The following is a 12546-nucleotide window of genomic DNA, read 5'->3' as shown; positions in this document are numbered from 1 at the left end:
ACCGTCTGTGCCGTATGAGCACTAAGGGTTAAATACATTTGACAGCAACAGAAATATCCTAGTCATCGTTTAGCCTCAAATGTACTGACTTTACATAAAGTGACCTAAAATAAATACAAAGGAGCCTATAGGTGCAACAGCAGGTCAAATTTGACCTGTATCTTTCAAGAAAGATCTTACATCCACCACTGTGGGTCAATTCAAAAGGATTAATATTGATAATAATAGATGGCAGTTGTGAATTATTTTTTTCAAAATCATATCGCAGTCAAAATGCAGTACAGTATTCAAATCGCTGAAACGCTAAATAACGATTAATTATTAACAAGCCTTTGTATACATTATGCATAGAGCTGTCATTTTCAAAATCAGTACAACACTTATTATGAGGGGGATTGTCCCTTTAGTGGATCTGTACAAACAAAGACTTGCGCTTAAGCTGCTGTTGATGAGTTTATGCTTTATAGTGATTTTGTGTGTGTGGACAGGAAATTATTTTATAGCAAATGAACTCTACATTGTGCAACACACAGCAACTAATAAAGTCACATGGTCATAAAGTCATACAGTCATATAACAGCTAAAGAGCTGATGTTAGTGGAGATCACAGGTGGAGGGATTATTAGACATAAGCATAAAACACCAAATGAATCAGTGTTGCTCCATCATATATTATAATAATATAATCATTGGCAACTGTTCTATAATATTAGACAAAATCTCTTGCTATTTTGGATTTCACAGCTTCTCTCCGTGTAAATCCGAGTCACATTTACCTTCTATCTAAACAGAATCCCTACTTTTTTTCCCCCCTCAACAATCAAAGCCAGTGGAGCACGGCGCCGATCACGCTCTGATTAGAGACGAGTAGAGTTTGTAACATTAGGTAAGCAGGAAGTGATTAGAGCCAACTCTTAGCTGCTCATTAATTCTCCCTACTTTAGTGGAGGACTTAGAACAGCAGGGTAGACACAGGAGAACAGTTTTTGAGTGCCTCTCTCTCTCTTTCATTGTATGTGTGTGTGTGTGTGTGTGAAAGAGAGCGACTGCGTGCACAAGACACAACAAATTATAAAGCAAATTAAGAGTACGGCCTAACTTCAGAATTAAATCACTGACAACTGTGGCTCCGCCAAAGTCGCCTTGCTGTCAATTAAATGCCGTACCAAATCGCTTATTAGCAAGCAATCAGTGTCTGTATCCATGCGTGTTTGAGTGTGCGTGTGTTTCCTCCCTGAGTCAACAAGAGAACAAATAAGTCTGCGAATAAACTACACATACTCTCTTTGTAAGTTACTGAACTATTCCAGCGTTCACAGTCTATGATTGTCAGTGGTGTATTTTAATTGCTCCAACGTTAACAAAAAAAAGACAATGTAGTGGTTGACATCTGTTACTGCAAGGGGCAAAAATAATATTAAGATATGGGATTCATAATAATGCATTTTTTCATAACAGAGCAATATCACCAAAATTAGTATTTACCTTTACATTGACTTGTCTTTGCTTCTGCAACAATTGTTACGAGCACAGGGTCATGACGGTGTTTTCCTTGTGTAGATGGGTTGCAGGTGTGCATGTCTGAGTATCTAGGTGGATCCTGGGACCTGATTGGTCAGGTCTGATCACTGCAGCTGCAGTGGACTGTCAGCAGTTTGTTTATTTTGTTCCTGGTGGTTCTTCTGGGAGTTGGGAAGAGGGAGTCTCTATCCCTGTCTTATCTTAACTAAGTGGTCATTTTTAACCAGGGAAACTATAGGTGTGCCTAAATAAAGCCAAGAAACCCGCTCAACATTCAGTAAAAGTGGAGATGTTGATGCTTAACGTGAAGTATAATATCATGAGAATTTGTTCTTGGGAAGTTCTTAAATCAGTCAGATTAGATTGTTTTTTACTGACATGTTTTCTCCCTGACGCTGACCTCTGACCTGTCTCAATATGATTCCATCTCTTGTTAATCCACAGCACCCTGCATGTGGCCAGAGGGATGAATAAAACAACAAGGCCTTACAGAGGTGCTGTCATGCCAACGGCAGATTAACATTCACATTATCAGAAATGTGTGCGAGTGTATCTATCAATGAAAGCTGTCCTGTGAGGAGTTATAACATCATATTCATAATTTTTTTTTGCTTTCTATCCTTTTCCTTTCATACATTTTCATCCATTGTTCTTACAGTAAGAAGGTCTGTGACATTTCCCGTGGATTATTAAAGCCGAAACAGCAGTTTAAAAACTCCATACCACCACAAATAAGACTACAGACTAAATAACGTTTATACATGAGGCATAGTTTTGTCGGAGGGCAATTATCTGCTTCGAGAAAACAAACTGCAGTGCATGAGAGCTAATCGGTCCACAACATGTTGAGCTGAGAGAAGCTGCTATGAGAGGCTTTTTGGAAATTCTAATTCAATTCTAGCTCATACAGCACCTTTGAGGTTGATCTGAAGAATATTATAGCCAGTATTTGTTTAGTGTTAGCAGTAAGAATAAACATATTCACATAAAGGAAGTATATTTGACCATTGCAATGCTGATAGTGAGAAATTAAATCATGGAAAATCTACACTTAAAGGGAGGCTGCAGTAAGATAAAATGACCTTTTATATAAGAGTCAGAACTTTAAGTTCTTTTTTCCATGTTGCCTCAGCGCAAAAGCCATTTTTCTGTTGCTAGGTTTCAAACGTACGTTTGTTCAGACCAAAGACAAGCTCCATGTCAGGCCCCTGTCCATCATCTTGGCTCTGTTCTCTGACCTACATCCAAATCGGCCACAGCTATGAACCCGATGGTGTGCTCCCAGTTTAGTGATATGTGATAGGGCCGAGCTAGAGTTCACTGTAGCGGCAACATTGAGTTCAAGGTAAAGCGAGGCGCAGAAAATGAAAAGGCTTTTGTCAGCCAGCATTTTTTTTTTATCTTTTCATAGGAACCTATACCTCATGTGCGTTTGTATGCATGCATGGACTGTGATATCATTAAAATGTTATACCTTACCTGCAACCCAAAACACATCAGGGAGTCAACATGACAATGGGAGATAAGAAGTAAACAGAGACAATAGAGAGATGACTTTGAGATTTAAGACTCTCAGATTTGGGAATTTCAATGTTATACTGTCCTTTAAAATGCAGAAAAAAGGTCAACTTTTATTAGATTATTATCACTCTGTTAAATATGAAGCAGTGAGGAGATGCTTAGCCTAGCTTAGCTTATGAATGACGTCTGTGTAAGAGAATGTGCTATAGGCTACAAATAATAACTGCTGATTCAGGATATAGCCTTTTTAAGGTTGTTTTGACACCTAGTCGTCCGCTAGACTCGATTACTATTGGGGACTTGGTTCAATCAGGGGTTGCAACATTCAGCTAGTCCGAGTTTGCTTTCACACTTTTGCACTCTAGTGAAACGAACGAAACCTTTTGAATAACGTATTCCCCTTCTCACCTGAGGCGGCGCTGCATCAAGAATGACTGAATTATCAATTCATCTTTATTGATTAAGAAATTCTCACGTTTTCAAGATACGCAAGATGAGAGCAAAAAAAGAGCTTTGTTTTTGTCAGTGACAGTTGAAAACAACATCACACGCTGCGCCTAAAGAATAGAAAAATATTTTCTTTACCTATTAGGGTTTTTACTGTTTTCACTGCTATTGTAAATCCATTTACAGCAGATTAATTGCCTATAACGTTTCAGTGAATCTTGCAGCCGTGCCAACAAGTGCTGCTGTTTTCGTCAAATGGGTGAAGAAAAAAAAAACCCACACATTGTTTTTGACAGCGGCAACAGCAGGCACAGTCTTAATTGCAGTGGTGTAAGCAGAATAAGTCACTTCTTTTGAATTTTTTTTTCCCCAAGCGATGTCTCTTTGATGAGGTGATTTCAGATAATCAGTACATATGCTTCATTACACTTGAACCAAATTGTACTCATCTGAAGTTCTTTGCTCAAGTAGATATTTCGATTTATAGCTCGCTGTGAGCGCAGGGCCATCACAGGCACTTGTTCCAGCCAATAATAACGTGCATGTTTCACTTCTTACTCTATATCTCTTGCACTCCAGACACCTGTTCCACCTCCTCCTTCATTTGCAACCTTTCTCCTATAGATTTGTTAGCTTACATGTTCATGCTGCACTCATCCTTCTATATCCCCCTGTACTTATGTTGTCGCTCTACATCCATCCCTTCATTGTGAGTTCACGTGCACCTGACTCCATGTGTCCTAAAGGGTCAATGCATTCTGCCCCTGAATAAAAGGGCCCCCAGGAGCCAGATGCATCTTGGGAATCTAGGGGGAAGCATGATTGAGTCATCTGCCCTCCCTCTGTTTTTCTTTGTCTCGCTCCTTGGAAAGGATCCGCTGCATGTCCTCGAGGCCACCCAGGTGCAGTACAGCGTGTCTCCATGATGCTTTTAACAGCATAAAAGAAACCAAAGCCCCGAGAGATTCAAGAAAGTATGAAGGTGAACAAAAACCTTAAAGAAAAGGATTCTTTTTTTCTTTTTTTTGTTGTACACAGACACACATCTTCATGCATCAGCCTGTTCTTACCCCTGGGTGCAGTTAGCATGGCAGGGATGACACTCATTGTTGGCCTTGGCGTATTTGAAGATGAAACTATTGGTTCCCTGCAACCCGTCGGGGCACTTCTCCACGCAGTTCGGTCCGTCTTTGAAGTGCAGACATTTTACACATTGGTCCGGGCCCTGAGAGGAGAGCAGGATCATGGAGGAGGGAGACGAGAGAATGGGTTATGGGGAGGAGGTGGTGGTGGTGGTGGTGGTGGACATAGAGGGAGAATAAAGAGTAAGGGTGCAGTAAAAGGATTACAGGGAAGGAAAGGAGCGAATGAACAGGGGGGAAAGAAAATGACAGGGTGAAGAGGTGAAGGAAAGCAGCAGGACAAAATGGAGTTACGGCACATGGAATGATATAAAGCGGGAGGAAAGAATGGAGATGAGAGAAGAGCATTAAAAAGAATCAAATTCACACCTGGTGAATCATGTCAATTTCACTCACTTCCCACTGTGGCTAATGCAGCTACAGCAGGCGCCGCATGAATTCCATTGAGTGATTTATCGTGTGTTGAGCAAAACAGCCCAGAGTGTATTCCGCTGCACATCTGCTTAAAATTGGCAAAATGCATATGGAATCAGGTCATGTCAACGTGCGACGCATTGGATGTGATGGAGGAGACGACAAGTGGTAACTGAGCTCAGCTGCAGCACAGTCATGAATAAGTCAGATGGATAAGTCTGTGTGTGTGTTTGCAAAGTAGGAATAAAAAGAAAGTAGGAATAAAAACTGACTAACCTCTCAGTGCAGGTTTATGTGTGAAATAACCAAGGTACTGACTGAGTCGTACAAAGATCGCCGCGTGTGTGTGTTTGTGTGTACACAAGATGTGTTGTCGTATTATTGCGCCGCCGAGTGTTGCTAATGACGACTGTGGCGACTTGATGGACAGCTCCCCACACCGTCTGACACATTCAGACACACAGCATCAATACAGATTATTCTCACTTTGCATCTCTGTGCCTATGCATGTGTGCGAGCGCGCAAGTGCGGACGCATACAGATGTCGGAATGCATTCGAGTGGGTCGGCGAGAGCTGTGTGAATGCGTATATGAGTGTGAGGGCGACTGCGGATGATTGACTCCGGTGTTATTTACTACTCAACTGTGACCGGCATCTCAAAGCCAGTAGCCACTGTGCATCCTTAAAGTCTCTATTTCCCTCTTTTGTCTCTCCATCTCCTTCTCTCTCTCTCTGGGGACAGCCACAAAAGGTTACACACACAACTGCTAAATCGCTCCTAATAATGTGAATGTGCAGCACCCTGCATCGTGATGCTAAAACTGTAAAAAAAAACAAAAAACTTTTTTTCCAGTGGATTAATACACATTTGCAGCACTTGTGAGATTTAATTAAAAAAAACAGAGTTTAAACTCACATAAGAACATCTGAAAATGTGTGTTTTAATTTAGTTTGACAAGTTTTAATTTAGTTTTGATGTATGTTTCCAATATTTTTGCACTGCATTAGCTGCTCCCAAGCATGAGCCTTTTACTGATTATGAGCATGCTCATCAGTTTTTAAAGGTCCAGTGTGTAACATTTAGGAATACAAATTGAATATGCTCCCCAAAAATGTATTTGCATAAGTGCATAATAGCTTATAGAATAAAAACTGCTGGGTTTTGTAGCCTTAGAACAAGCCTTTTAGATGCATTTTAGGGAAGGGTCTTGCTTTATAGAGGCCGCCATCTTGTGCTGCCATGTTTCTACAGCCTCTCAGGTTAGAACACTTAGAGTTTATGTATAAGAGACTTTTTGTTTGTTCTTATATCTGCATAAGTCTATCCTCTACTAATATTTTACAAGGAAATTCTAACATTTTGGTAACTAGGGGCATGATCACAATCGAGATGCACACAATGACTTTATGAGAAGGTCAGAAACTAATCTCATTTTGCTGTTTTGAGTGTGTGTGTGTGTGTTTGCCAAAAGCACACCTCCTAAAGTAGCCACGGTACTTTATCATTCCTCCCATTAACCTACCATTCACCTCTGCAGACACAGCACTTATATCTTCTGAAATTCTGCGCGCAAAATGGATAGACTCTCACACAAAATCAGTTGGAAATCCACTCCAGCACGTAGGAGATATGAGACTATCTCGCACAGACAAATGAGGAGTGCCTTAAATCTAAAAGAGGAAAAAGTCTAAAGTTCTAGAGAGAGCATTGTTAAGTGAGTGCGAGAGTGTGTGAACTGAATTCAGGAGGGTCTTACCTGTCCAAAGCACGTCATGGTGTTTCCATCCATCTTCTCACACTGGCTATCGCACTCCAGGCACAAGGAGCTATTGGCAAACTCGCGCACATCCCTGATAGAGATAGAGATGCATGCATTATAGATTTAAGAGCGTATCCATATTGAAATATTGATTAAGAGCCTACTGTGGGAAGATTTTCAAGTGTGCTGTGTTCATAAGCACACAGGCTGAGCCTTTTGATTTTAAACCAACACATCATCAAGAAAGCAAGGTTAAACCCAAATCACACCTATCTTCAAGATTTCTGCTCGAGTGCTCTCTGGTAAAGGGGCATGCAGGGCAGCGAGCTGCCTGTAAGACTATTTGGTCAAGTTAAAGGCTCAGAATGGTCAATATGCTAACAGAGAAGACTCCTGAATAATGAACAGCTTTTTAAATCATGGGCAAACATGAGGGGTTGAGAGCTAGTGGAAGGGGTGTGAAAATAAAAGAAGGATGGCAAAGGAGGCCAGGAGGTTTGGCTTGTTTGTTTTGGTGATGGTGAAAGAGGGAGGAACTGGAAAAAAAAGGTTAAGAAAGGACAGAAATTAAAGCTTCTTTCACAGCAAAATTAGCAGCTGCCCAAGGGATTTTTGGGCTTGCAAGCAATGGGTCAAAGGCACCCATTGTATTAGTAAATCAACCAGGCTCCAATTGGTTGATACCAACCGTCAATCACACTGGTGTTCACTCACTGTGCCATGATTTATCTACTTTCCTCTAAATGGGATCATAATTGATCAAATTGACATCAATTTATATTGAAGAAGAAGAAGACCTGAAACTGATATTTGAGACCATTAACTCATCAGTAAAATATTTATTAAGTGAGAAGAAGAAGCTCTTTTTCCCCATAGACTTCCATTCAAACAGAGCTCTTTTTGCAATCAGCTGAGTCGCCCCCTGGTGGCAAACTGCTACTTCCGTCCTGCTTTCAGGGCTCCAATTTTCAAATCAGAAGACTGTGTCCAGCTTTATATAAATTCTATGGATTACATGGGATTTTTGACCAGTGTGAATAGTGAATTAGTGAGTCAATCAAATAACAGAATGTGAAAAAGCTGCACCAGATCCTTTGTTTGAAGAGTTACAGTGATGCATGTGGCTTGATTCCTTCCTTAAGAGAGCAGGTAAACGATGGAACAATATTAGGGTCAGAAGAATCTGTGCAATTACATCAAATCAAATTGGCTGATCATATCAACCATTGTGTTGTCACCCCCCACCAAAAAAGGCCAAACTTTCAGGTAATCATAATGACCATAAGCTGGACTGATTTCTAACGATTGGTATTGACATAGGTCACAGAAAAAACAATTTCCACCATCCTCTGGAAGAAAACCAACCCTGATTTCCTTTATGCTGAGCCTTAGTGTGAGGAAATTTATTTATTAATGCATTTTTTTCACATGGTTTGTGGTTTCCAAAACTCCCATGGCGCGCTCCACATTCCTCCTTTTGTCTTTCTTTCATTCCCTTGTTCCAAAATAAATTAGATTTCTCTCCTGGAAGCGCCGTCCAGGGGATTCCTTTAGAAAAAGGTTTGGGCAGTGGAGAGAGGAATCTTTTGTTGCATGAATTAAAAAAAAAAAAAAAAACATACATAGAGGAGAAAGGGTGGAAGACAAAGACCTAGGCTGTGGCCCTCTTGAGGGTCATTTCCATTCCGTTTAAAGCTGTTCCTCCTGATTGGCCCCCTTCACGGCTGGAAGTGTGTGCCAGGGTCCCACTGGGAAAATGGCCTGCCGGGGTATTAGCCCTGTTTTAGCAGTAATTTAAGCAGTGCTGTGGTCACACCATTCAGACCTTTAAACCTTCAGCAAAGCAGAGCATGGACAACCCAACCGAGCAACTTTTTTTAATTAAACACTTAAAAACACCTCCATAATCAGCTTCTCCGTCCTCCTTCCTCTCACAGCCCCAGTGGACATTGTCTCAGACATTTTACTCTCCCCTCTCACAGTCCTCTGCTCTGCCTTTGTTTTATTCAACAGACGCGCAAACGAAAGGGAATTAGTGCCTTTGCTCATTAAGAATGGAGACATAACGAGGGCGAGCTGAGGAATCTTAAGGTTTGAAAATCACCAACCTGGAAGAATATTTTAATAAGCTAATGCTAATTCCTTTAAAGGTACAAAGCGAGGCAACTGACTGAGAACAAAGGTTATGGGTTGGCAAATATATTACGATTGTATACAGTAATTACACCAACCATCTATCTATCTATCTATCTATCTATCTATCTATCTATCTATCTATCTATCTATCTATCTATCTAGCACCTAGAAGGGTAAATATCCAGGCAGTAAAAACAAAATGGTACAAGACCAGCTTCATGTTTTGGTGAAACCAAAAGCATACGGGGGTAGTCTCTTGGTGTATAAAATAAACATTTCTCATCTCAAAAACAAAAAATCTTCCAAAGATATGTTTTTGAATTACTGGCTCTTGGCAGGTGGTAAAATCTATGCCAGGCAAGCCTTTAGGTTATAGACATTTATAATCCAGGCCACTGGCACAAAGCAAAGGAGCGTGCCTGTCGAATGTTACCCATAATACATCACAGTGACTGTATTTACAGTGTGGGAGATGCACCCGCCTCAGTGCTGCCCTGCCACGTACACACCTCTCCCTCTCCGATCCCTCTTCAAAACCTTCGCTGTGAGCTGTTTTCCCCGGCAACTTCAAAGCTTCCCTTTCCACAAACGTTGCAGCAACAAGTCAACATGACCAAGGGTTGCTCGCTCGCACACGTATGTACACTCTTCCTCCTCCTCTTCCTCCCCAAGGGGGAAGACGAGGTTGACTTTACTGCTTTGTAAGAAAAGTCGGGCCTTTTCTTGTGGCAGGTGGCTGGCGGTGCGCTCTTGTTTAAGACGGGCGCTTTCAAGAGGTGTGATGCTCAGTGTCTCCTCGTTCATTCAAGAGAAACACAAAAGGGCTGGAGACGACATCTACAAAGAAGAGTTTCGCCCCAGGTGAGTTGGCAGTGATTTTTTTGATGTGCCTCTTGGCAGCGTAGAGCATTGGCCTGAATGCGATATTTCACACTAAAAACAGAGCTTCAGTGTATTATGAGGACCTTCTGACAGCCTGAGTCGCAAATGTCAGCCACTTCCCACCCTCAAATATGGTAACCTTTGTGAGCAATTTGCAATAAAACGAAATACTTTGATGATTTGTTCGAATTGATTAAGGACAATGGATGGAGCATGCAGGCAAATGTTCCTTTTACTGTTCACATTAGCCGTGCACAGTGTGAGATCCCTGATTGGTTTATCTCATTACCTTTCATGCCAATTGGCAATTAGACTCTCCTCCCCCAGAGCCCTTGAGGATGTTTTACCTTCATTCTCGTGCATCAAGGCTGTTTAAATTGATTTAATGTCCTCCACTTTCTATGTGTGGCTGTTTGCATGAGAACCAATGCAGTGTTCAACAACGATAATGGTGTAAAATTAAAAGGGATTTTACATATTCTCTTGGGGGGGGGGCGTTTCATTGTTGGATTCCATCATCTTCACTCACCCATCAAAGAGGTTGCAGGACTCGACGCAGGTGCGGCCACGTCTGAAGTATCGACAGGAGAGACACTGGTCGGGCCCCAGGCCCCAGCAACCTTCGTCCGAGCACATCCGGTCACAAACCATCTGCTGCAGAGCTGCGGGGGAATAGAGAGGGAAATAGGTGAAGGAAAAAAAAACAACAACATACACAATATGATTAAAGCGCCAAGGAAACAGGATCTGAGCTGCCCTTGACTGAATAATAATGTGCAGGAAGATTATTATGAGCAAAGTGCATGTATAAAGGATGGGAAGATGAAGCGATTCGATTCATTTGATGATTCATTTTTAAATGTGATCAACCCAATAATTATATGTTTGATATATTTAATCCTCCTAAAATGCACCTAATTTACAGTGAGCACAACAATCATGCTGGAGGTTAATCAGCATACTGACCCCCATATGAACTCCAAATCAAATACTACTGCTTTTCCAGGAGAGAAAGACAGAGAGAGAGAGGAAGCAATAATTATGCAAAAATGTGAAGCAGTGACATGTCTTCATTTGATTATCTCTATTATGATCGGTATATTCTGTTTTTGAAGTTATCCACACAATTACGGTGTGTGTTACTGACCGTGAGAAGGTCAATTAAGTTCATTTATTTATTCCTGACTTTGTGAAGGTTATTTGCTGTATTCCACCCGGGGCCAAACCACAGAGCTGACACCATATTTAGAAGTAGAAAATGGACATTTTATAAATAATAAATAATAAATAAAATAATAATAAATAGAGGTAATGGCAGAAAAATTTAATTACACATGTACAGGAACACCATCTAATGTTTGTACATGTGCATTTGTTGATGTCTGTGTTCTGTTTCTGTACACGTGTGTGTGTGTGAGCCACCCCACACCACTTCCTGTTTGGTTTTCATTATCAATCCTCTTTATCACACTCTACAATAAGGGCGCTTTCACACCAACAGCAGTTGGTGCGCACCAAACGATCCATTCGAACCAAAAACTCTAGTTCGTTTCGTTTTCGTTGGTGTGAAAGCATCAATCGCACTCGGGTCCGCACCAAATCCAGCGGACCGAGACTGCTAAAAAGAGGTGGTCTCGGTCCGCTTGACTCCGCACCAAATGTCAGACTGTGGTGCGGTCCCTCTGGTGAGAACGCGAACTCGGGTCCAAACCATATTCTGCAGTTAATGCCATGGACATAGCCTACCTTGTAGGTCTTTGGAGCAATCTTCATCTCATTCATTCACTCTGCCTGAAATGACACGCTATACGTCTTCGCCGACTCGCGCATCAGCTGATTGTTCTCCAGACGCAGCCGCGACTCATTCTCAAATTGGATATTTTGCCAAAAATGGCCAACACAGAGAATGTAATAAACGAAGATCAGCGCAAGTAGCAATGTGCAAACGTGTTGCTCCATAGTGAGTCAAAAGTGGCGCTTTTCTACCGGAAGATATATACACATTTATGAAACGTCAATCGTGCCAATTTTGGTTCGTTTGCTGGTGTGAAAGCGGACCACACTGGAGTCATATGTTACATAATAACAATTGTATTGCCTGGTGCGGATCAAATAATCGAACTAGTGGTGTGAAAGCACCCTAAGTGTCCTGCATCCTTGAGGGACACCCACGTCCCTCCCTGTACATGTCGTCCCTAGCGGGTGGGGGGTACGTGCCCTTCATCGACAGCGAGACAGTCAATGGGAGGGGGTAGAGCTCTAATGAAGACATTGATCTCTAACATACACACACCACACTCATTAACTGGCTATTGATAACTGTACCCTGGTTGGGGACAAGAACTATGGTGGCCTGTGTGCTCTCTGGTTAGCTCTGTCACTGTGAGCCTTATTGACCAACAGTCAGGGATTAAATGATGATCTTTTTTCCCAGTTACAGGCCTAATCGCTTTCAAACATAAGCACGATCCACTTCCCTTTAAAGGGATACCTCATTTTTTTTTGTTTCTGTATATGATATTGACATATTATCAACAATGACTTTGCTGTGCCTGTAACTGTTTTCATGGTGCTGGACACTGAAGGGTCACCTTACACATTTTTCATTCATTGAAGTCTGATGACCGCTCTATCTCCCACACCAAAGTCAAAAGGGGAAAAGCAGCGTTTTTTTAGGTTGCGAGGATACAGGTGTTGCTTTTCTACTGCTGCCTCGTTTTGT

At 41.6% G+C, this 12546-nt stretch overlaps 1 protein-coding gene across 1 annotated transcript in view; it reads right to left on the bottom strand.

Annotated features, from left to right (window-relative positions):
• The window catches only part of LOC310944722 (receptor tyrosine-protein kinase erbB-4-like), a 277925-nt gene that overhangs the window by 53956 nt on the left and 211423 nt on the right, over positions 1-12546 (bottom strand). The window contains exons 13-15 of the mRNA XM_083910530.1: positions 10354-10486; positions 6804-6897; positions 4560-4714 (exon numbers count right to left, since the gene is read on the bottom strand). Coding sequence (XP_083766656.1) covers positions 4560-4714; positions 6804-6897; positions 10354-10486 — 382 coding nt within the window. The remainder of the gene's footprint in view (positions 1-4559; positions 4715-6803; positions 6898-10353; positions 10487-12546) is intronic.

This window comes from Microchirus variegatus (assembly GCF_963457635.1).
Source record: "Microchirus variegatus genome assembly, chromosome: 1".
In the NCBI taxonomy this organism is placed as follows: Eukaryota; Metazoa; Chordata; class Actinopteri; order Pleuronectiformes; family Soleidae; genus Microchirus; species Microchirus variegatus.
Note: the sequence above shows the minus strand (reverse complement) of the source record. Positions and strands in the feature narration are given on the sequence as shown.